At 38.2% G+C, this 20,826-nt stretch overlaps 3 protein-coding genes across 3 annotated transcripts; 1 reads left to right on the top strand and 2 right to left on the bottom strand.

The window, feature by feature from the left end:
• Nucleotides 1–114: 114 nt before the first annotated feature.
• rilpl2 (Rab interacting lysosomal protein-like 2) lies at nucleotides 115–7,927 on the top strand. Its single transcript, XM_033972133.2, has 4 exons — nucleotides 115–536; nucleotides 2,533–2,681; nucleotides 6,531–6,653; nucleotides 7,722–7,927. The coding sequence occupies exons 1-4, from the start codon at nucleotides 240–242 to the stop codon at nucleotides 7,741–7,743; spliced, it is 591 nt and encodes a 196-aa protein (XP_033828024.1). The 5' UTR covers nucleotides 115–239; the 3' UTR covers nucleotides 7,744–7,927.
• Nucleotides 7,928–8,241: 314 nt separating this feature from the next.
• On the bottom strand, nucleotides 8,242–15,765 carry kmt5ab (lysine methyltransferase 5Ab). The gene is made up of 8 exons (XM_033972132.2): nucleotides 15,609–15,765; nucleotides 15,288–15,394; nucleotides 12,538–12,670; nucleotides 11,360–11,537; nucleotides 10,672–10,759; nucleotides 10,486–10,545; nucleotides 9,444–9,634; nucleotides 8,242–8,460 (listed from the first exon to the last, which is right to left on the bottom strand). Exons 1-8 carry the CDS (start codon nucleotides 15,616–15,618, stop codon nucleotides 8,250–8,252), a joined length of 978 nt encoding a protein of 325 aa, XP_033828023.1. The 5' UTR covers nucleotides 15,619–15,765; the 3' UTR covers nucleotides 8,242–8,249.
• Nucleotides 15,288–19,679, bottom strand: mtrfr (mitochondrial translation release factor in rescue). The gene is made up of 3 exons (XM_033972992.2): nucleotides 19,295–19,679; nucleotides 17,190–17,425; nucleotides 15,288–15,394 (listed from the first exon to the last, which is right to left on the bottom strand). Exons 1-2 carry the CDS (start codon nucleotides 19,571–19,573, stop codon nucleotides 17,195–17,197), a joined length of 510 nt encoding a protein of 169 aa, XP_033828883.1. The 5' UTR covers nucleotides 19,574–19,679; the 3' UTR covers nucleotides 15,288–15,394; nucleotides 17,190–17,194.
• Nucleotides 19,680–20,826: the final 1,147 nt, after the last annotated feature.

Here is a 20,826-nt window from a genome sequence, read left to right as displayed (position 1 = left end):
TCCTCCCTCTAATGCCCTCTGTATTCACCTATTCACCTGTCGCTAGGATACTTTGCCCTCCTCTGCTGAGTGGGGCGCCTGGTCACGTGGGTGAGTGATGTGGGAAGTGCTTAAACTGAAACTTTTTTTTTTTTTTAACTGTCCGCGAGACTGATTCAAATAAGACATTTTTGACAACTTTAACACAACACAGCTACAACTGTATTTTCCTTCCGTCTGTACGCAGCCGCGTTGGAGGTATGGAGTTCGGAGAGGAGACATCGCCCGCTTTGGTTTTCGACAAGGATGCGTTCGATCTCACTGTGGAAGATGTGTACGATATTTCCTACGTGATCGGCCGTGATTTGTTGAAGATCAGCGGCTCCGGAGAGGAGGTGTCGGACCTGCAGTTCCGGATAGTGCGCGTCCTGGAGATGTTTGAGACGCTGGTGAATAAGTACAACTTGTCCCTGGAGGAGCTGCGAATGGAGCGGGACAACCTGAAGGGAGAGCTGCAAAAAGTGCTGTCCGAGCAGGGCGCATCCAGGGAGGGCACGGTCAGTCGGTCTTCTACGGTCCCCGGTCCACACACGAGTCACAAGCGAAGTGGTTCAAATACAAGTTCAATAATTTATGTAGACCTGGTTTAGTCCCTTTTTAGTCCCGTGTTTTGATAGGCTACTTATTTTGTCCAGCCTTGGGTAAAACTTGAATTAGTTCTCTTTTAGAGTCCCAAAGCCAGTTCAGATAACCTACTACAGAGATGAGGTCCAGTAGGCTATTAGGTTGGTCCTGTTTTAGTCCTGGCTTAATCCTTCTTTAGACCTATTTTGATTATTATTTAGTCCAGTCTTAAATCTGGTAAACCTGGATCAATTTTCCTTCAGACCCCTTCTAGTACTTTTTAACCCTGTTTTTCCAGTTTCATTAAAAAAAATAAATCCTGTTGATTTATTGGTTTAGTCCAGGTTTAAGTGTCTTTAAGACATGGGTTAAATGGATTCATAGTTCACTTTAGCATTTTTGCCCTGATTAAATCATGGTTTAGATAAAATGGTAGTACCGCTGAGATATCATCCAGTCTTACTGCTTAAGATAAACAAACAAACAAACAAACAAAACAAAGCAATATTGCAGTCCACACCTGCAATATTTTCAAAGTTTAGTTGTGGTTTATATTAAAAAACAATATGGTAGATCTGATTCAGACCTTGTTTAGTCTGAATCAGATCTACCACACTTAAGTCCCCTTTAGACCTGGTTTAGTTCTTCTTTAACCCAGGATTAAACTAGGTGTAAAGGAATACTAATCCAAGTTTAATCCAGGACTAGTCATTTTTAAATATTTTTTCCCAGTTCAGTCCTCGGCTAGAGAAAAATCATTGGAGTCATGATTCAGACATTGTTTAGTCCTGATTCAGTCCTTCTTTAAACCTGGTTGAATTCTGGGCAGATCCTTTTTAACCCTGTTTTTTGCTTGTTCAGTCATGGTTTGGATAGAAATGCAGATTTAGATCTTGTTTAATCTAGTCTTGGTTTAGTCCTACTTTAAACCTGGTTTTACTCTTGGGTTAAACTTGGATCAGCCTTCTGTAAAACCCATATTAATCCTGGGTTAGTACTTTTTAGCACTTTTCTCCTTGATTCAATCCTGATTTAGATAAAATCGTGGTAATTCTGATATAAATACCTTGTTAAATCTTGGTTTAGTCCTCCTTAAGAACCTGGTAAGATATTGATAGGCCGGCTTTGTCCTAGCATCTTGCAGTAGACCTTCAGAAATAAGATGCTTTAAAGGTATAACCTGTTTGTTCTATGGAGATAGACGAGTCTAATGTCATACTCTGGAACATTTCGGAAAAAGCTATAACTTTGTGGAGAGAAGCAGGTGACGGACCCACCAGAAAAGTTACAGAATGCCGCTATAACTGTTGTGAAAGTGAATGTGAACTTCAGTCCTGGTTTAGACCTGACCAAGTCTTGGATAAGATCTGGTCATAAGTGGGTAGAGTAGCTAAAAATTGTTCCCAAGTATAACGTTACTTAAAAATAATATTACTCAAGTAGAAGTACAATGTCATGGTCAAAGAAATTTCTCAAGAGTAAAAAAGTATTTGGGGAAACTACTACTCAAGTAAAGAGTTACTGTCAGGACACAACATCTGAGTTATTAATTTGGCGTTAATGTAAGTGTAAGGACAAAACATTAAATAACGCACAAAATCTGTCTCAATTTTGTGTCTATCTTTTGAAAATACCAAACATTTCATATTGTCAACATAAAGCTTTTGACACTTGTACACGTACTCAAAATGGGGCACCACAATCTTTACTCAAGTACTATTACTTAGAAAAATAATCAAAATATTACTCAAGGTGGAGTAAAAGTATACTGCTAGTACTCTTTAAAAAATTGTTCAAGTAAATGTAACTGAGTGCCACCCACCTCTGGATCTGGTTTAGTCCTTCTTTATACCTGCTTTGTCCATGTATTCTCCTGCCTCTTAAAGAATGTTCTATTTCCCAGAATGTTATTGTGTTGTCATCCATCAGACAGTGGGACCTAACCAGCTTGTGGTGGACCTGACAGACCCTAACAGACCACGCTTCACCATGCAGGAGCTCAAGGAAGTTTTGCAGGAGAGGAACCAGCTCAAGGCTCAGCTCATGGTGGCCCAGGAGGAGCTACAGCTGTACAAGAGGTGCCGACCACAACACACACACACACATCACTCAAAATATCTGGAGTGTTTTCCAATGTATTTGAGAAAAGTACAGCACATACACTCACCTGAAGGATTATTAGGAACACCATACTAATACAGTGTTTGACCCCCTTTCGCCTTCAGAACTGCCTTAATTCTACGTGGCATTGATTCAACAAGGTGCAGAAAGCATTCTTTAGAAATGTTGGCCCATATTGATAGGATAGCATCTTGTAGTTGATGGAGATTTGTGGGATGCACATCCAGGGCACGAAGCTCCCGTTCCACCACATCCCAAAGATACTCTATCAGGTTGAGATCTGGTGACTGTGGGGGCCATTGTAGTACAGTGAACTCATTGTCATGTTCAAGAAACCAATTTGAAATGATTCGAGCTTTATGACATGGTGCATTATCCTACTGGAAGTAGCCATCAGAGGATGGTACATGGTGGTCATGAAGGGATGGACATGGTCAGAAACAATGTTCAGGTAGCCCGGGGCATTTAAACGATGGCCAATTGGCACTAAGGGACCTAAAGTGTGCCAAGAAAACATCCCCCACACCATTACACCACCACCAGCAGCCTGCACAGTGGTAACAAGGCATGATGGATCCATGTTCTCATTCTGTTTACACCAAATTCTGACTCGACCATTTGAATGTCTCAACAGAAATCGAGACTCATCAGACCAGCCAACATTTTTCCAGTCTTCAACTGTCCAATTTTGGTGAGCTCGTGCAAAGTGTAGCCTCTTTTTCCTATTTGTAGTGGAGATGAGTGGTATCGGGTGGGGTCTTCTGCTGTTGTAGTCCATCCGCCTCAAGGTTGTGTATGTTGTGGCTTCACAAATGCTTTGCTGCATTCCTCGGTTGTAACAAGTGGTTATTTCGGTCAACTTCTATCAGCTTGAATCACTCGGCCCATTCTCCTCTGACCTCTAGCATCAAGCATCAAGGCATTTTCGCCCACAGGACTGCCGCATACTGGATGTTTTTCCCTTTTCACACCATTCTTTGTAAACCCTAGAAATGGTTGTGCGTGAAACTCCCAGTAACTGAGCAGATTGTGAAATACTCAGACCGGCCCGTCTGGCACCATGCCACGCTCAAAATTGCTTAAATCACCTTTCTTTCCCATTCTGACATTCAGTTTGGAGTTCAGGAGACCAGGACCACACCCCTAAATGCATTGAAGCAACTGCCATGTGATTGGTTCATTAGATAATTGCATTAAGGAGAAATTGAACAGGTGTTCCTAATAATCCTTTAGGTGAGTGTATATATATTGTATAAGCAGCTCTTGAGTTCATAAGAAGTCTGCTGTGTTCTGTCTAACAGGTACTTCACACTCCGCCCCTGCTGCTTGGTGTTTTTAATTAGAAATGCCTGCTTGTCATCAGAGCAGTCTTTCGTGAGGTCACCAACTACTTTAAACTGCAGAGGCCACTGAAGGCAGCACACACTATAAACTTTGACAAACTGTGTATATGGTGTAAATCTGCAGCTTTCTGGTCAAAAACCAAAAGCCAAAAATAAATTGGAATTAGTGGTTAGTTCCATTTTAATTTGAACTAGGAGCAAAAACGCAATGAAAAAATTGCCTTTTTAATTGAACAATATCACCAGTAGTATAAGCTTACCAAATAGTCCAATTTTACCTATGCCAAAATGTATCTCTTTAGCACGGTGGCTCTCTTGTGTAGGATTGGCTTCATTCACACTAATGTGACAAAGTGAATTCTGGAGCTCCATTCTTTGCTCATGTTTTTATTTTAAGTACACAGTAATGACTTTCCGTGGTGTTGCATAATGTGTATTAAATGTAATTTACTGTTTTGGGACATGGTGAAGGACAGAAACAGCCAGCTCCTCACAGGTCTCAGGCTTTGTAGGAATAAGTTATTGATATAAAAGTACAACCCCAATTCCAATGAAGTTGGGACGCTGTTTAAAACTTAAAAAAAAAATACAGAATGCAATTATTTGAAAATCCTTTCAACCTATATTGAACTGAATAAATTACAAAGACATGATATTTAATGTTCAAACTGATAAACTTTATCATTTTTATGCAAATATTCACTCATTTTCAATTTGATGTTTGACGTTTGAGCTGGGACGGGGCATGCCCCTGTCCCAGCTTTACCACTGTGTTACATCACCTTTCCTTTTAATAACAATCAATAAGCTTTTGGGAACTGAGGGCACTAATTGTTGAAGCTTTGCAGGAGGAATCCTTTCCCATTCTTGTTGAATGTACAACTTCTGTTGCTCAGCAGCGTATTTTGCGCTTCATAATGCGCCACACATTTTCAGTAGGTCTGGACTGCAGGCAGGCCAGTCTAGTATTCGCACTCTTTTACTACAAAGCCACGCTGTTGTAACACGTGGAGATCTAGCGACGAAGTGCGTTAACTGACAATGGTTTCCTGAAGTGTTCCTGAGCCCATGTGGTAATATCCTTTTCACATTTATGTCTGTTTTTTATACAGTATCGCCTGAGGGATCAAAGGTCACGGGCATTCAATGTTGGTTTTCTGCCTTGCTGCTTACGTGCAGAGATTTCTCTAGATTTTTCTGAATGAATCTTTTGATGATATTATGGACCATAGATGATGAAATCCCTAAATTCCTTGCAATTGTACGTTGAGAAACATTGTTCCTAGATTGTTGGACTATTTGCTCACACTGTGGTGAACCTCGCCTCATCCTTGCGTATGAATGACTGAGCCCTTCGGGGATTCTCCTTTTATACCCAATCATGTCACTCACCTGCTTCCAATTAACCTGTTCACCTGTGGAATGTTCCAAGTGTATTTTAAGGATTCCTCAACTTTCCCATTCTTTTGTTGCCCATGTCCCAGCTTTAATGGAACGTGTTGCAGGCATCAATTTGAAAATGAGTGAATATTTGCATAAAAACAATAAAGTTTATCAGTTTGAACATTAAATATCTTTGTAGTTTATTCAGTTCAATATAGGTTGAAAAGGATTTGCAAATCATTGTATTCTGTATTTTAGTTTTACACCGCGTCCCAACTTCATTAGAATTGGGCTTGTATATACAACAACTAATGGGTTGATGTGAAGAGTTTTTTGGAGTGAATGGATAGCAGAAACTTGTTAATTTAAAGGAACTGTATGTAAGGTTTATTTTTTAATTTCATAAAGAGCATCTAAATGTGTCCACAGATATAAGGTAAACATTTTCAAAAAAAATATAGCATTTACTGATAACTGTAATGCTGATTTATTCTGCAGCTCAGTGAGTGAACTCTGAAGGTTCTGAGCTTTCAAATGAGGCCTGTCCATATACTGAGAATGAGAAAAACGTGTATGTGAAGGAAGTCTGGCAGTCCCTTCTTAGACTGCTGCCCCCGCAACCCGGCCCCGGATAAGCAGAAGAAAATGGATGGATGGATGTATGTGTCCTCTATCTGCAGATTAAAGCACCGGCAACGTAGGTGCAGTTGTGATTGCTGAACCTTTTTACAACTGGACACATACAGTTCCATTAACATTTTCCATTGACTTGTCACCAACCTTTTTTGACATCTCACATAGTTATTTGAGGGCTCTATAGTGGCAACATGTATCACTTTGCATTACTCACAATGATGCAAGTAAAGAAATTAACTCTGCTATACTTGGTTCTCGGAATAAAATCCTTGACCTTCTTGCTGTGGGGCTAGAGTGCCAACAGTTTTTCCATCATGCCCTCTATAATACTGAGTAATGTTGGTCCTTTGTGTTCATTTCTTTTATTAACCAACCCTTGTCATATGTGGTCATTCTATTATAATGTGGAATTTGTTTGATTCTCCTCCTCCCACTTTTGTCCAGTGGGATTCTGCCTAACGCTGAAGCAGCCATGGTGGAGGTGGATTTGGACACTCCTCCTGCATCTCAAGACAGCTTAGGCAACCTCACGGACGCCAAAGAGGAGAGGAGCACCATCGGGAAAATGTGAGTCTTCATAACATCGGATGTATACAAACTCAAGCCCCAAAATATGTTACCAAGGGGTGGGCGATAATGACAAAAATTAATTCTCAATATTTTTTGCATTATCTCAGTAACATTCAGATGATATTTTAAGAGTGCATCAGGAATATGCTAAAATGTGCCTGTAAATGTCTTGGTTGAGATTCAAATCTGGCACAAAAACTTAAGGGACCATCAAATTAATCCAAAAGGTGCAGAAATATCACTTTATACTGTAGTTTTGATTATTACTCTAGACTTTTCCCTCTTGAGGTGATTTTTAATAGTTTTAATTATTTTTGTATTTGATTGGAATCACCTTGTATTGTAACTGAATGGTTTACAATTGAAGTAGTGATTGACAATGTTAATATTGGTAGTTATATCTTCATATTTTTTATGAATTTGTCTGATAGATTTTTTTACATTTTTTTATTTAGCACCAATAATTTAGCTGCATCCCAGTTTGTCCTCAGTATCTCATATGTATCTCTTTAAATATTAAAACAGAAATGGAATAGCAATGAAGCTAAAACCACAATTATATCCCAGGCAAATACATTGTGTATTATTTTTTTTACTCTTACTCATTTGAATCTTGACAAAAAGATGGGCAAATGATGGTTATTGGCCACAACTGCAAGATGAATACTGGTATTGACTGAAAAGGAATCCATATGAGGAAGGCAATTTTTACTGTGGATACACCCATACATAAGTAACAAACCAGGCAAAGACACCTGTCTTTGGACACAGCCAATTCTGTCATACATTTTTGACCATCTTTGTAATTCAATTTGATTTATTAGTCTCCTCAACACATTCATCCCTAGAGTGTCATCTAAACTCCCACATACGAGAGTGTTCAGCCCTCCTCCAGGCTGGTTTAGACAGTTCTCACAGCTGCCTGGTCCTAATGGTTCCTAATGTTTTACTTGTGACTGAATGAGTGGAAGGTCATGTTTGTTTGTGGTGAATGTCAGAAAAGTGTGTTTACTCATTAGCCCAGCTGCCTTCTCCCTGACCTAACCCGTTCTTCGTTGCACTCAGGTTCTCCTTCAGAAGGAAATGAGGACAAGACTCACCATTTTAGTACAACTGATCACTACAACCAAGATCTACGGACCAACTACTTTTCTAGTTATACTTTTGTAAGGTATTATGTATATATTGATAAAGAGTATTAACTGGAAATGTTTGAAAAATATGTTTATGTAAATGCTTTTACTCACACCAGCTGCAGTCTTTATGGCATTTTATTAAATTCAGTGGGACTCTACTGACTTGTGTGATATTATAAGCATCAGAAAGACAAAGGTTTTCCAGGTTTAATTTCATATTTTCAACATGCGTCTGGAGCTACCACAGAAAATGTTTATTCTTAAAGTACAAGTAATAAGTTACAATGACAGTCTTTATGAAATTCAATATTCCACACTAGCTAATGCTCCTTAAGCATCGACTCAATACAAGAAAAAAATAAAATAAAAGCACTCTTTAAAACTGTAGCAAAAATATACAGGAAGCTCTTGGCTCCATTTAAAACCTATGGAGTAGTCCTAAAAGGCGTGGTTGAGGTCAGTACTTGAGCCAGGGATGAGCAGAGATTGAGGTCTTACTGCGGTCTCCATAGTCGTAGAGCAGCTCCTCATCTGCGCTGATGTCCCGGGACGCTATCAGGATGAGGTGGGGTGTCCCCTCGATGGGGTGCAGCCGTGTCTGACAGTTCCCGCTCTTGCTGTGGTTGATGAGCCTGCCCAGACGGCTGCTCTCTTTTGTAGCGTCCACACTGGAACACAAAACACTGGTGTTATTCTGATGTCCTGCTGCAGCTGTAGAGTTACGCATTGTAAATATTTGTCAGTTTACTGTGAAGTGGCAGTTTGTGGAAAACAAGAAAAGTACAAAAATACAGGAACTAGCTCTGAGTTCTAAAACAGAATACCCATGTCATCAACACCAAAAGTTCCATACAAAATGCAGGAATGATTTACAATTAAGGTAGCAGGGATGAGTATTGTAGGAAAAAAAATGAACTCAAGTAAGAGTAATATCACTTCAAAATAATATTACTCAACTAAAAATACAAAGTACTGGTCCAAGTAAGAGTAAAAAGTATTTGGGGAAACTACTACATGTAAAACTTGGAGAGTAACTGTCTGGATGCAACATCTGATTTAGAATTTGAAATTAATGTATTTTCAAAGGATAAACCTGAGACAAACTATCATTTCATATTGTGAACATAAAGCTTTTGTCACTTGTAGACGTAGGTTAGACAGTGGGAAGTGTAACCAATACATCAATAGAAATCTGACTCAAGTAGGAGTAAAAATATGCTGCTAGAAAATCACTCTGACAACAATTTACTCAAGTAAAGATAAGATATGCCTTTATTAGTCCCACAGTGGGGAAATTCCAGTATTGCACCACACAGTTAAAGAACAGAAGGAAAATGGTACATGTAATAAAACAAAATAGATAAATAGCTTAAAATAATTTAAAAGGTACAGCCTGCTTCTGCAACAATCATTACTATTTGTATTTAAAAATATTTTTTTGTTTACAGAATTGTTGTATGGTAACAGTTATGGAATTACCTCCATGCATAACTGCTGTCAGTGTCCATCCAAGTCAAATTATAAACTTCACCAAAATTAACTACAAAAATCTAAGCAAGTGTTTTTGTAAAATCTTAAATATAAATAGTGCAATGAGTAGTTGAATCGGTTATATGCACAAAAAATGTACACTAAGAATAAGTGCTCTCACCAGTAGGTCTTGGTCTGGTACTGAAAGTAGTACATGTAGCAGCCTGTGGAGGGGTCCTGGGCGTACTGGGTCTCACGTGCTTTGGCCTCAGACAGCTCCAGCAGGTCTCCAGAGTACTCCACCACAAAGTCGCCTTTTTTAAAGCCCTTCACCGCAAACACACCTCTGCCCTTCCCCTCAATCACCTTCACCTGTTACAATGGACCAGAATCGCATGTTAGACAAAACCAAGTGGATGGTACTTTTTATTATCCATTACACAAGGCTTGATACTTTTTTACAACTGTTAATATGATGATTTTGGTAGGGCTGCAAGGATTAAAATCGATTAATTGTGTTTAAAAGGTTGACTACAAACATATTATTGGATCAAAATGTCAAAAAAGAAACAATTTCTCATTTTCATCAATACACTTTATTCGTACACATTCTCCATCTTGAAGCCTCCAGTCACCATATTTGGTTGACGGGGTGTAAAGTAAGTAACTAAAGCAATTGTACTTTTGAGTACATTTTTAAACCTGTAGTCCTACTTGTAATCGAGTACACTTCTAGCCATGTAATTCTAATTCATTGCATTCTAGCCATGTAACTCCAATTCAATTGTCCCAATCCACAGCAGCGGCTGTGGATTGGGACAATTGTAATGTATCGCCTACTCTGATCGGCTGAAGTTCAGAAAATAATTGGGGTTTAAAATGATGAAATTAAATGACTTTTTGACTGATAAAGTTTTGTATTAAAGTGTGATCTAAAATGCATCTAAATTGCTCTTAAAAAGTAACTAGCAACTAGTACTTGGAGTATTTTTCATGTGTACTCTTTCCACCACTGTTTGATAACAAATTCAAAAAGTCATACATTAATCGCAAAACTGGTTGACTACTACAATAATGGTTCGTTGCAGCCCTAGGTATATGAGAACATGTTGGTAGTGAATAGAAGCTTTCATTAGTAATACATGTATCCCAAGCGCTTTAGATTCTCAGCTCCTTCAGTCAGTTTGTTGGTCGTGCTACTACCACATGCCAGGCATAGTTACCTCCATTCCTTCTTCCACACCGTTCTTTATGAGGTCATCCAGATGTCGGTGTTCTTCACTCTACAGTCAGAAAGGGTACATTTTATTCTTGTACTAATCCACTAATGTTCATTGTGTTTTATGGTTTGAAATGGTGACAACATCTCAGTGAACCAACTCTACTGCACAGGAATTGAGTGTACAAACCTTCAGCTCAGCTTTGGTCTTTCGGTTGCTTCTTCTGATTGGAAAGTAGTCTGTCACCTTCTTATTTTTGGGAGCTTTATTTTCACTCCTGAATAGACAAATTAATGTCAGTACTAGGGTTTCAGTATCAAAACTTCATTTCTACCAGTTTGAAACATCCATCCAAACAGCGTGCTTGTTAGTATCTCTTCATGAATGTACATTTTATATAGTAAGCGCAGTACACACCTGCAGAGCTGTCATGTGTCACTCATATTGTTTCTAGATACAAAATAATTACATAGATAACAAGGCTCAGATGCATAAATGAAGTGTAGGAGTAGGACAAATCTGAAGAAACAAAGGCCACTGACTATTAATGTTTGGCCCTGTTTGTATATACTGAACAGTATTTAACAAACTATGTAGGTCTAGGCTTCTCCAGTTTGACTCCGTATGTATGCATTTAATGTGTCAGTAAATTAAATGTACTCATTTGCAGTATAGTTTGTATAAAAAGTAACGTTATTCAATTGTTGTCGATTAAATATTGATGTCCACCCCAAGTCTAATTGCCCATCGAGTCACCGCAGGCTACTATCGAGTATATTCCTTAGTTTTGTAATTGAGTTAGAAATTTTTGTATCCTGACAACACTAGTCAGTTCTGCATTTTCTATTTATGTATAAATACACTTTTTTGGACCCACTTCTTGTGTACAGCCTGACTTCGGTTCTTGGATGCCTGTGGCTTGTTATCCTTAATGGGGCCTGCTTTGGTTTGGCCGCTGGACTCTTTGAGCTCACTGGCTGCAGACTTCTCTCCCATCTCTGCACAGCTCTTAGTCTTCTGCTCCTTGGCGTCCCATTTACCCTCTGTAGGTATGTCTAAAACAGCGGAGAGAAAGTTTATAGCAGCAGCGATAAGGACTGAGCCGGGCACCTTAACAAAACCAGGCTAAGTTGTGTCATAAGATGAGCAGGCAGAACACAGTGCAGGCATTCAGAAGCACAGGAAACGCATGGGTCAACATGTGGATCTGCTGACCTTATGGGAGCAGTGGAGGAGGCTTCATGGCACCATTTAAAAGGGCCCATATTATGCCTTTTTTCTGATCTATGTTATGTTTTCTAATCAAAAACATACTTTTATTCACATACGTTTAACACACAACTCCTGCATATTTAAGAGTTCTTCTCTCAAACAGAAAACACTTCTTTCCACTATGTTAGGGGTGTCAAACACATTTTCACCGAGGGCCACATCAGCAAAATAGCTGAAAATACCTCAAAGGGCCAGATGTAAAATAAATCTAACTACTTTTTAATTAACTGTTTCTGTATTCATTGCTTATTCAAGTTACAAATGTTGCATATGCATTTGCCTAGATGTAAAGATATGGCTGTGTAACTGCGTATTTCCTGATAAAATGACATTTTAAGACCATCATACCTTTTACCCCGTTGAGTGCCACTTAAAGTGATGTGGAGGGCCACATTTGGCCTCCGGGCCTTGAGTTTGACACATGTGCACTATGTGATAAAACAGTAAGTGCTCTACTGTATTTTTAAACTCTGGTTCAGGGCTAAAACCATCCAAATGATTCTATGGGAGGTGTACAAAGGTGAAAGGTAGCGGTTAACTTGAAAGGTACCACTTCGTGACATCACAAGGTGGAAAAGAGCATTTTGAACTTTTAATAACCATTTATTGTTAGCCTGTCTACATCTTCATACATGTGAAACAAAACAAAATCCAACTCCAGGTATGTTTTTGATGAGGCAACAGCATTATAACATGGCTTAAAGCTCCCAATTTTCAATTTCGTGTAATACAAGATAAATATATTGGTATGTAGGTTAGACGATGAGGGAGAGGGAGGGAGACCTTTTCTTAGCTTTGAGTCAGCGCTGGTGGGGGCGGCGTCGTTAGTATCCTGGATCAGCATGCTGCACTGTCCCAGGGGAGAGCGGGATTTGGCTGAATTCTGCTGGCTCTGAACGATGGACTGACCTTTTTGCTGGGAACAAAGACCGTTAACTGCAATGTTTAAAACCTTCTAATTGTAACAACTGTCAGCACATTCCTAATTAACTGGATGAAAATAATTTGACATGCTCTTTAAATTGTAACTGCCCTGTGCCCATTTAAGTGAGTAAAATTGTGTAATTCTAGCATGAATAACCACATGATGTGCTTCAAAAGGAAACTACAGTCAGATGTTCTTTGCTCAAAGGAATGTCGAAGATCACACTTCACACTTAATCATTATCATATTTAAATACACATTTGTGTGTATTAGATTAGATTATATAAACCATTTGTTAGTGTCATTAGTACTGCTTATTAAACATCATATTATTCAGAACTACGTATGAGTCAATTCAAACAGTGATCTTGGGAAATAAAGTTAAGTGCCAAACAAAGAAGAATCTACAATCTGCATTCTACCATTGTAACTTTAGTAAAAAAAAAAAAATTACTCCACAATTTTCTTACATATTATATATTATAAAGTTGTGGGTGTTTAGGTAGTACTCTAGAGCAGGGGTCACCAACCCTGTGCCCGCGACTACCTCTCACTAAACTCCACACTAACTACCCACGGGGACGCACACGCCCCACTATGGTCAGAACAAGCCCAGAGTTAAACGCAGCTTTGGGTAAACAACAGGCTTTTTTCACGACACCGGTGAAAAAGTCACACAACGCAACCGAGATTTATTTAAAAATATGTAAGCTTATTTTTCTTTAACATTACATAATTGATAACTTTATGAAACATGGTGCAATGTATATTATTTATGTTTTGTTAAAAAGGTTTGTCAATGGATAGTGAAAATGGGACACTTTTCCTATGAGATGTAGTGATGTAAGTGTCATCTGGAAATTTAACAATTACTAAGATTAGTAAAGTTAAAGTGCTGAATACTGATATCCGTTTCCCTCCTTGCTCATTGTTGATAATTATTTTGAAAAATCATTAATGTGATCAGTGTCAGTGTCTTGCAACATGATCAGTGTGTTCACATAGATGATTGTCATTTATCATTATTAATAATGTATAACTAAAGGCAAACTGAGAAAATGTGTTATTTCAGAAGAGCGTCTCAAACTGATAGCCCTTCGTATGACTCAGTGCCCATAAAGTAGCTCTCAGGTTAAAAAAGGTTGGTGACCCCTGCTCTAGAGAAATACATAATTTTATTAAATGAAGGCAGTGGTATCCATTGGTGAAAGGTAACAAAGTAAAAGTAATAGTAAAGTACTGTAGTAGTAATTGAATAGTGATTTTTACTTAACTACATTTTAGAGAGGATACCGTTTACTTTTACTTCACTACATTTGAGAGCATGCATCTGTTCCTTCTACTTCACTACATTTTGAACAGGATTGAAGTAAAAAAGTACTTTTCATATGATGTGAGGGGTTAATTTTACCATATTTGTGGGAACATCCTGAGTAAAATTTTGAGGCTTTGAGCAAAAGAAAAACTACACATGAAAAATTAAGACAGTGATTTGTATTGTCACTGTTGACCAAAATATGTATTATTTTTGAATCAATATCACTACATTTAACAAAAATGTATTTTTAGAGTAAGAAGTAACTGTATTTTGCTCATTTGTTAAATAGGTACTTAAATATTTACTTAATCTATTTAAGTATCACATGAAAAAACAAAAACAAAACATAAATATAAGTACAGATATAGAGGTAAAAAAAAAAAGTTACTCAAGTTTGTTAATTGAGTACTTCACCCACCAATGGTGGTGTCATTAGGAACTATGGATTTATTATTATAATAAATCTACTTGGATAAGTGGCAAAACGTCTTCATTCTAATAACTTTCGTCCAGCTGACAAAACTGAATTTTCTTCTGCTATATGGAACCTACCTGGATGACATTATGAATTATAGATCAATTACCTGATAATGAACTGATATTTTATGATTTATATTTTTATATTCTTTTTCAATTGACATTTTTTGTTTCTATTTTCTGGGGACATCAAATTGCTGTGTTTAAAGCAATGCAATAGATAATGAGACAATGCAATAATTTAAGCCACAGTATGTAACTTTTTATGCAAAAAATAGACTTTAAATATATATATATATATATATTATATATATTTGATGCAATTATTGCACTGAAAAACATCCGTCCTCACCGAGTGGGCTTGCATCTACACAAACCTGACTCTTATTTGGCCTAAAGGAAGTACGGGGGCATAAAACTCTCCGTGGAGAATGTTTTTAACTTTCCATTTCCATGGAATCAGGCAGGTGACGTGCCACCTCCAGAAATTTACGTACCTTTAACCTATTAAAATCCAGACAGTTGAAGATATTTGAGAACGCTCTGCGCTACAATCTGCTCACCATTTTCATTGCAAGGGAAGAAATACATGCACCATTAACTTGCCATTGGCTCAAGAGCAAGTTCGTATCGTGTTCCTGTCAGTCAGTACTCCGGGTAAACGCTGTTAAAAGCACAGTAGCTGCACTAGTCCGGCTAAAATGTCCTAAACTCCCTGTACCATTGTCTTCTGATGCAACTGCAGCAGGTTGGGTCACTTTAAACCTACTCCCCATTGTGTACACAGTAAACTCCTAAACACGTTCCACATACCTGGTTAGGAGCAGGTTTATTCTCCTTTGTCTCGTTCCGGGAGAAGCTAACTTTGTGCTGAATGGTGTCGTCGGGCTTTCTGTCAGTTCTCAGCACATTCCTCTTTCCTTAAAACAAGTAAAAACGCCATATAAATACAAGTATAGAATATTACAACCGTATGCATGCAATGTGAAGGTGCAAAGCCGTCTAAGTAGTATATTTACAAACATGCGACGTTATAGTACACAAATCTCGGTAGCCTAGTTTGTTCGTGGCTTCCCCTGAAGGCTGCTCATGCTTCCTCTGCAAAAACGTCAACAATATTTCGTTTTTGGTTACCTTTTGCCATGTCAGGGTCACAGAGCACACGTGAGAGGACCAATGTTGGATATTTGCAGTCTCTTTTCAGCCGTAAACCTTAGTTTTTACTGCACGGCTCAGGTAAGCATAGACATCACAACACTGCACCGCTGAAGGGGCGGTGCCACGGGGAGCGTTTAAAAAACCCTCTGCGGATCCCATTGGCTGCTCACGTCTCGAGGGGCTGGCACGAGAGTGGAAGGAGCCGCATGATTGGCCCTTCGGTGAATACGCAAACCGCTGCTAGATTACCTTATCGAAAGATGCTATTTTGATTCAACTTTGCCATTTATTTTGTGATAGGCTATTTAATTCAGATTATGTTGATCTGCAAACTGCTAAAGTTTTATATTAACAGGAATAGGAGATGTAATGGTTTTCACCTATTTAGACTCAACTATTCTAATTTTTACAATTCAAATACTGTATAGCCAATAAACTGCTCCTATTATTGCTTATGGTCTTGTTATCAAATTGTAACATTTGTAATAATATTAATCTTAGCTAATTTATGTATCTTAGGTTTCCCCATTTAAAAGCAGGGGTGGAAATAAGTAGTCATGAAAATCAGCATAAAATTAGAGGTCCACACAAATTTTATTTACATAATGTCCCCAAGAACCTAAGTTGCAGGATGGCTCAGTAAAATTACAATGGGCCAGAAACTTTTATCTCCAAAGTGACACTGGAAATACTGAATCAAATGTAATTCAAAACATCATCAAACTGCAGCATCCAACTTCTTTCCTTTAGAGGGTATTTGCATCAGCAAAGCACCATCACATGTCATGCATGACACGCTATTGTTCACAGGGCTGTGTTTATAAGATATATAATATCTATATAAGATACATATATTATATAAAGACAACTTTATGTGGTAAAGATAAAAAAGTGATCTTTTTTTTGTTTAATTTGTGGTCTGTCCCCAAGTACATATTTATTAAGAATTCTTATTCTGTAAATGAGCTCTGGAACATTTTAAAGGCAAAAATATGACCGTCCACATATCTAAAACACCACCTGTGTATTTTTGTTATACACACTACACTACAACATTGTCCCCTTGGTGTGGAAAGAATGAACACCTCAATAAAAATAAAAGTATTAAAGAACACGTTGATGCAGTCTATTAAAGCTACCATTTGTAATTAGACAGACCGGCCTGACCCTGTTGCATTCTCACATAAAACCACTAGATGCCATCCACATTGCTGGTGTCTGACAGCCTGACAGTGTGCCAACTTTGACCTGACAGAAGAAGACCAGAAAACACAGGGGAGCCTGAACAAAGGCCGGGTGAGGGGACGGAGGAGGGGGAACAAGTTTCACATCTGCCATCTACTGGTAACAAAAAAATAACCTTACAGATGGTAGCTTTAAAGCAGCAATTAAATGTATTATTCACTCACCCTCACAACTTAGATGGGTTAAGTTATATCTGTAGTGAAAGCAAAGCGCATGATGGGTCTTGCTCAATGACATGAGTTATGATCATGCCAGTGGCTGGGACAAAACCCTAAACAAATAAATAAATGTTTTTGGGATCTGAGCTAGCACCTTGCTCACGAGTCCTTCTCAGTGGATGTGGCGTGTGCAGCCTGGGCTTCTTTGAACAGCCTTTTCTTTTCTAGGCTCTCGTTGACCTTCCTCCTTTTATTCTGTTTCTTGTGCTCAGACTCCCTCTTCTTCACAGAGATCTCACTGAGCTCTCCTTTGAAAGCCACGTCCAGCTTCTCCCTCAGGATCTCCCGGGCACGTTTACGGTTCAGGTCTACGGAGCGTGTCTGATGGCACTGTGGAAGGAAACAAGAGAATTATAGATCATCCCATTCATGGGTTTCAGCTTTCAGTATATAGGTGATATTTTGAAGACTTTTGACCAGTGAAGACATAATACTTTAATTTGAATTGTTAAAGGAACTGTATGAAGTCTGCACTCTTACGGTTTTAAAAATGGCACTAGAATTACAACTGGACCTATGTTGTCAAAGCCTTAACCTGCAGATAGCAGACACATACAAACTTTTCTCCTTTTCCGTATATGGACAGACCATGCCTTATGTGCTCAGAACCTCCAGATTTCACTCACTGAGCAGCAGAGGCTGCACTAGCGCTGATTCCTGATTAGCTGCAGGTGCTGGGGTTTAGGTAGTGACCATTCAGGTCATAGAGAATGTTACGTCCCAGCTCAGCTAGGGAAAAGGGGAAGTAATAAAACAACATGGAAAAATAGTGCAACTAAAGTTATAATTTATTTAAAAGGAATGTTAAAGTGAAAACTAACAAAAAGAGGCTCCTAACTGAGTAGTATTTAATGTACAACTAACAGAAACAAAAGTTACAATGACAAAACAAATCCGTCTCAGAGCTAAGTCGAAGGATTCAATGTACAAGGCACATAAACTAAATAAGAGTCACAGAGGAATGGTGGCATGCTGTTCACTGTCTGAACCCAGCAGCCAAGAGTGTCAGGGGGCAGGTCCTTTTAAGGCGTGGCTGCCGCAGGTGAAGGCCCAGAATTGGCCAGGCTCTAGGGCGTCGCACCAATCCACAGAGGGCCCAGGAGTCAATCAGGTGCCAGCTTGAGAGCAATACTCCAATAATGAGAGGTCTGTCAGATCAAAGCTTGCAAAGGGAAACAGATCAGCTGCAGGGATTTGATGTATAAGGCTGTAGGAGGAATTGGAGGCCTGGGGCAGTAACAGAGACTCCTTTTATATTCAAAACCAACTGTATTTCAGCATTGAAACTAGCAATCCAAATGGAATAATAATTACAAAAAAAATGGGCATGATGTCCAAGTTAAGAATAAATCAGCAGTACATTATTGTACAAACTGTTATCAGTAAAAGCTATATTTGATTTGAACATGTTTACCTCAGACATGGGGACAATTTTATGACATTTAAATCAAAATCTTACATACAATTCCTTTAATTGCTATGGTGACAGTGCCAGTGACAGTTCATCCCACGGATAATAAGAGTGCAAGAGCTGCTTGAATCCATCAAAATGTGAAAACAAAAATCTGCTAAACAGGGGTTGTATTTGAAGATACAAGGGGAAAAAACAGTTATATGAACTACTGTACGAATGTAACACTTCACATCTCCAGCATAACACTTTTAATCAACAAAGTAAATAACTTAGACGTTGCTCACAAATTACAATACAATATGTTCTAATATCTTCATAACCAAGAACAAATAATATAGTAATATATATGAATTTTACATTCTGACATATATGTGAACAAAACAGTTTAGGCGGAAAAACACGCAATTTGCCATAAACATCCCAGAACCATAAAAGTGAGTTTGTGAAAAGTACAAGAGATATCTGGACATTTTTTACTGTGAAACTATGGTGACCTATGGAGACCTGTAGACATACATTTGGAATCTCAGTATTATGTTCCTGTTATACACAATACGTTCTATTGCCTTTTCAGCCCTGGAAAAGCTTCATTTGCAGCGGTGGAAGATAACAAAGTAAAAGCGGTAAAGTACTGTACTTAAGTATACATTTTAGGTATCTGTACTTCTACTTTTAACTTTTATTTTACTACATTTTGAGAGCAGATATTTGTACTTGCTACTTTCTATGTACATTTGGAAAGGTAGTCTACCATTATTAACCTATATAATGAACTTGAAGCTTACCTTGACCACAATGCCTGTGGGGACGTGCTTGAGGATCACACAGTTGCTGGTCTTGTTAGTGGCCTGTCCCCCGGGCCCGTGTCCCCTCACAAACTGCTCCTCCAGCTCCTCCTCGTTCAGGACGGGCAGCTCCACTAGGTCCTTCTTCCCCGCCGCCAGCAGACACGGGAGACCGACAGTGCGCACCCTCAGCCCGGGATAGGCGCAGCAGGCTATCCCCCCCCGTGTGGAACAGAATACAGAGTGCAAACCCCTCACAGATACGAGTAGCCTCGACATGTCTGCGCGTCCCGGGGCACGTTTATACGATCTGCACCAAAGCCTGTGTCACTTTGGAATATTTCAACCATACTTCGATCCGTTTTTATTGTACTGTCTTCTTCTACAAACCTTACCCTGGTATGGGAGCAAGCTTAAGGAAATAAAAGATACATGCTGCCGTCTAGTGGTCATAACAATTAGGGTACAGCGCACCCAAGAAATACTGGCACTGCATTAGAAAAATCAACGTGTTACAAGAAGCATTCATGGTACAAAAGGTACTGACTAAAGGGTGGCGCAGGACAAAAAAAAAAAAAAAAAAAAAAAAAAATTATATATATATATATATATATATATATATATATATATATATATATATATATATATATATATATATATATATATATATATATATATATATATATATATATATATATATATATATATATATATAATATATTAAATATATATATAATATATTAAATATATATATAATCGTAAGTATGAAAATTTTTCATACTTACAATTACAATATTAGAAAAAACACATATATTACATAAGCACATTGTATACTATTTTAAATATTACAGAAATATAGTGTACATAATTAGACCCTACTGATTTGTTGTGCTATCATTGCATCAATGTTATTTTTACTGGAGAGCCACAGTATGTACATTTTTTTGTTTTCATTTTTGGTTGTGTTTGTGGAGATGGAACACCATCTCCACAAACTTTTATTTGGCCTGGATGAGGGCCTCCTCCTGCTTGTTTCTACGGAAATTTTTACCTTTGGCTATAATATTCCACAGTAAGGGATAAAACTAACTTTCCATGGAGAATGTTCTGAAGTATGGCTTTAACTTTCTATTTCAATGGAATCATGCTGGTACCTCCTGAAAGTTACACAATGTCTTTAAACCTGTATATTTATAGCTTACAAGTGCAACATAGCATTAGAATAGTGGCATTGGATTTTTTCTAGTCACTTAAAGGTCCTATATTATGCAAAATTGACTCTTGTGAGCTTATAAACTATGTAAGCCAAACATCCCTGGATTTATTTTTTGTTTCATTCAAACAATTTTGAGTAACCCTTTATTATTAGTCTTTCTTTATCTCAAATGTTCTGTTCCACCTTGTGATGTCAAGAAACTGTAATTCTCAAGTTAATAGCTACATTTTATCTTTTGTTTAGCAGGGATTGGAAATTCCAGGGCTGAAATTAATGATTCTAGTGAAGGTGTGTGGAGTTTAAAAACACAGTGGAG

This window comes from Periophthalmus magnuspinnatus, chromosome 9 (assembly GCF_009829125.3).
Source record: "Periophthalmus magnuspinnatus isolate fPerMag1 chromosome 9, fPerMag1.2.pri, whole genome shotgun sequence".
NCBI lineage: Eukaryota > Metazoa > Chordata > Actinopteri > Gobiiformes > Gobiidae > Periophthalmus > Periophthalmus magnuspinnatus.
Note: the sequence above shows the minus strand (reverse complement) of the source record. Positions and strands in the feature narration are given on the sequence as shown.

Coding starts and splice junctions, on each gene's coding strand:
- mtrfr (XM_033972992.2), bottom strand. CDS start 19,573: ATGTCGAGGCTACTCGTATCTGTGAGGGGTTTGCACTCTGTATTCTGT. Junction 17,426..19,294: donor CCACAGGCATTGTGGTCAAG/GTAAGCTTCAAG, acceptor TTCCTTCCACAG/TGCCATCAGACACGCTCCGT.
- kmt5ab (XM_033972132.2), bottom strand. Junction 10,546..10,671: donor AGACCAAAGCTGAGCTGAAG/GTTTGTACACTC, acceptor TTCTGACTGTAG/AGTGAAGAACACCGACATCT. Junction 8,461..9,443: donor TACCAGACCAAGACCTACTG/GTGAGAGCACTT, acceptor TTTGTGTTCCAG/TGTGGACGCTACAAAAGAGA.
- rilpl2 (XM_033972133.2), top strand. CDS start 240: ATGGAGTTCGGAGAGGAGACATCGCCCGCTTTGGTTTTCGACAAGGAT. Junction 2,682..6,530: donor GAGCTACAGCTGTACAAGAG/GTGCCGACCACA, acceptor ACTTTTGTCCAG/TGGGATTCTGCCTAACGCTG. Junction 6,654..7,721: donor AGGAGCACCATCGGGAAAAT/GTGAGTCTTCAT, acceptor CGTTGCACTCAG/GTTCTCCTTCAGAAGGAAAT.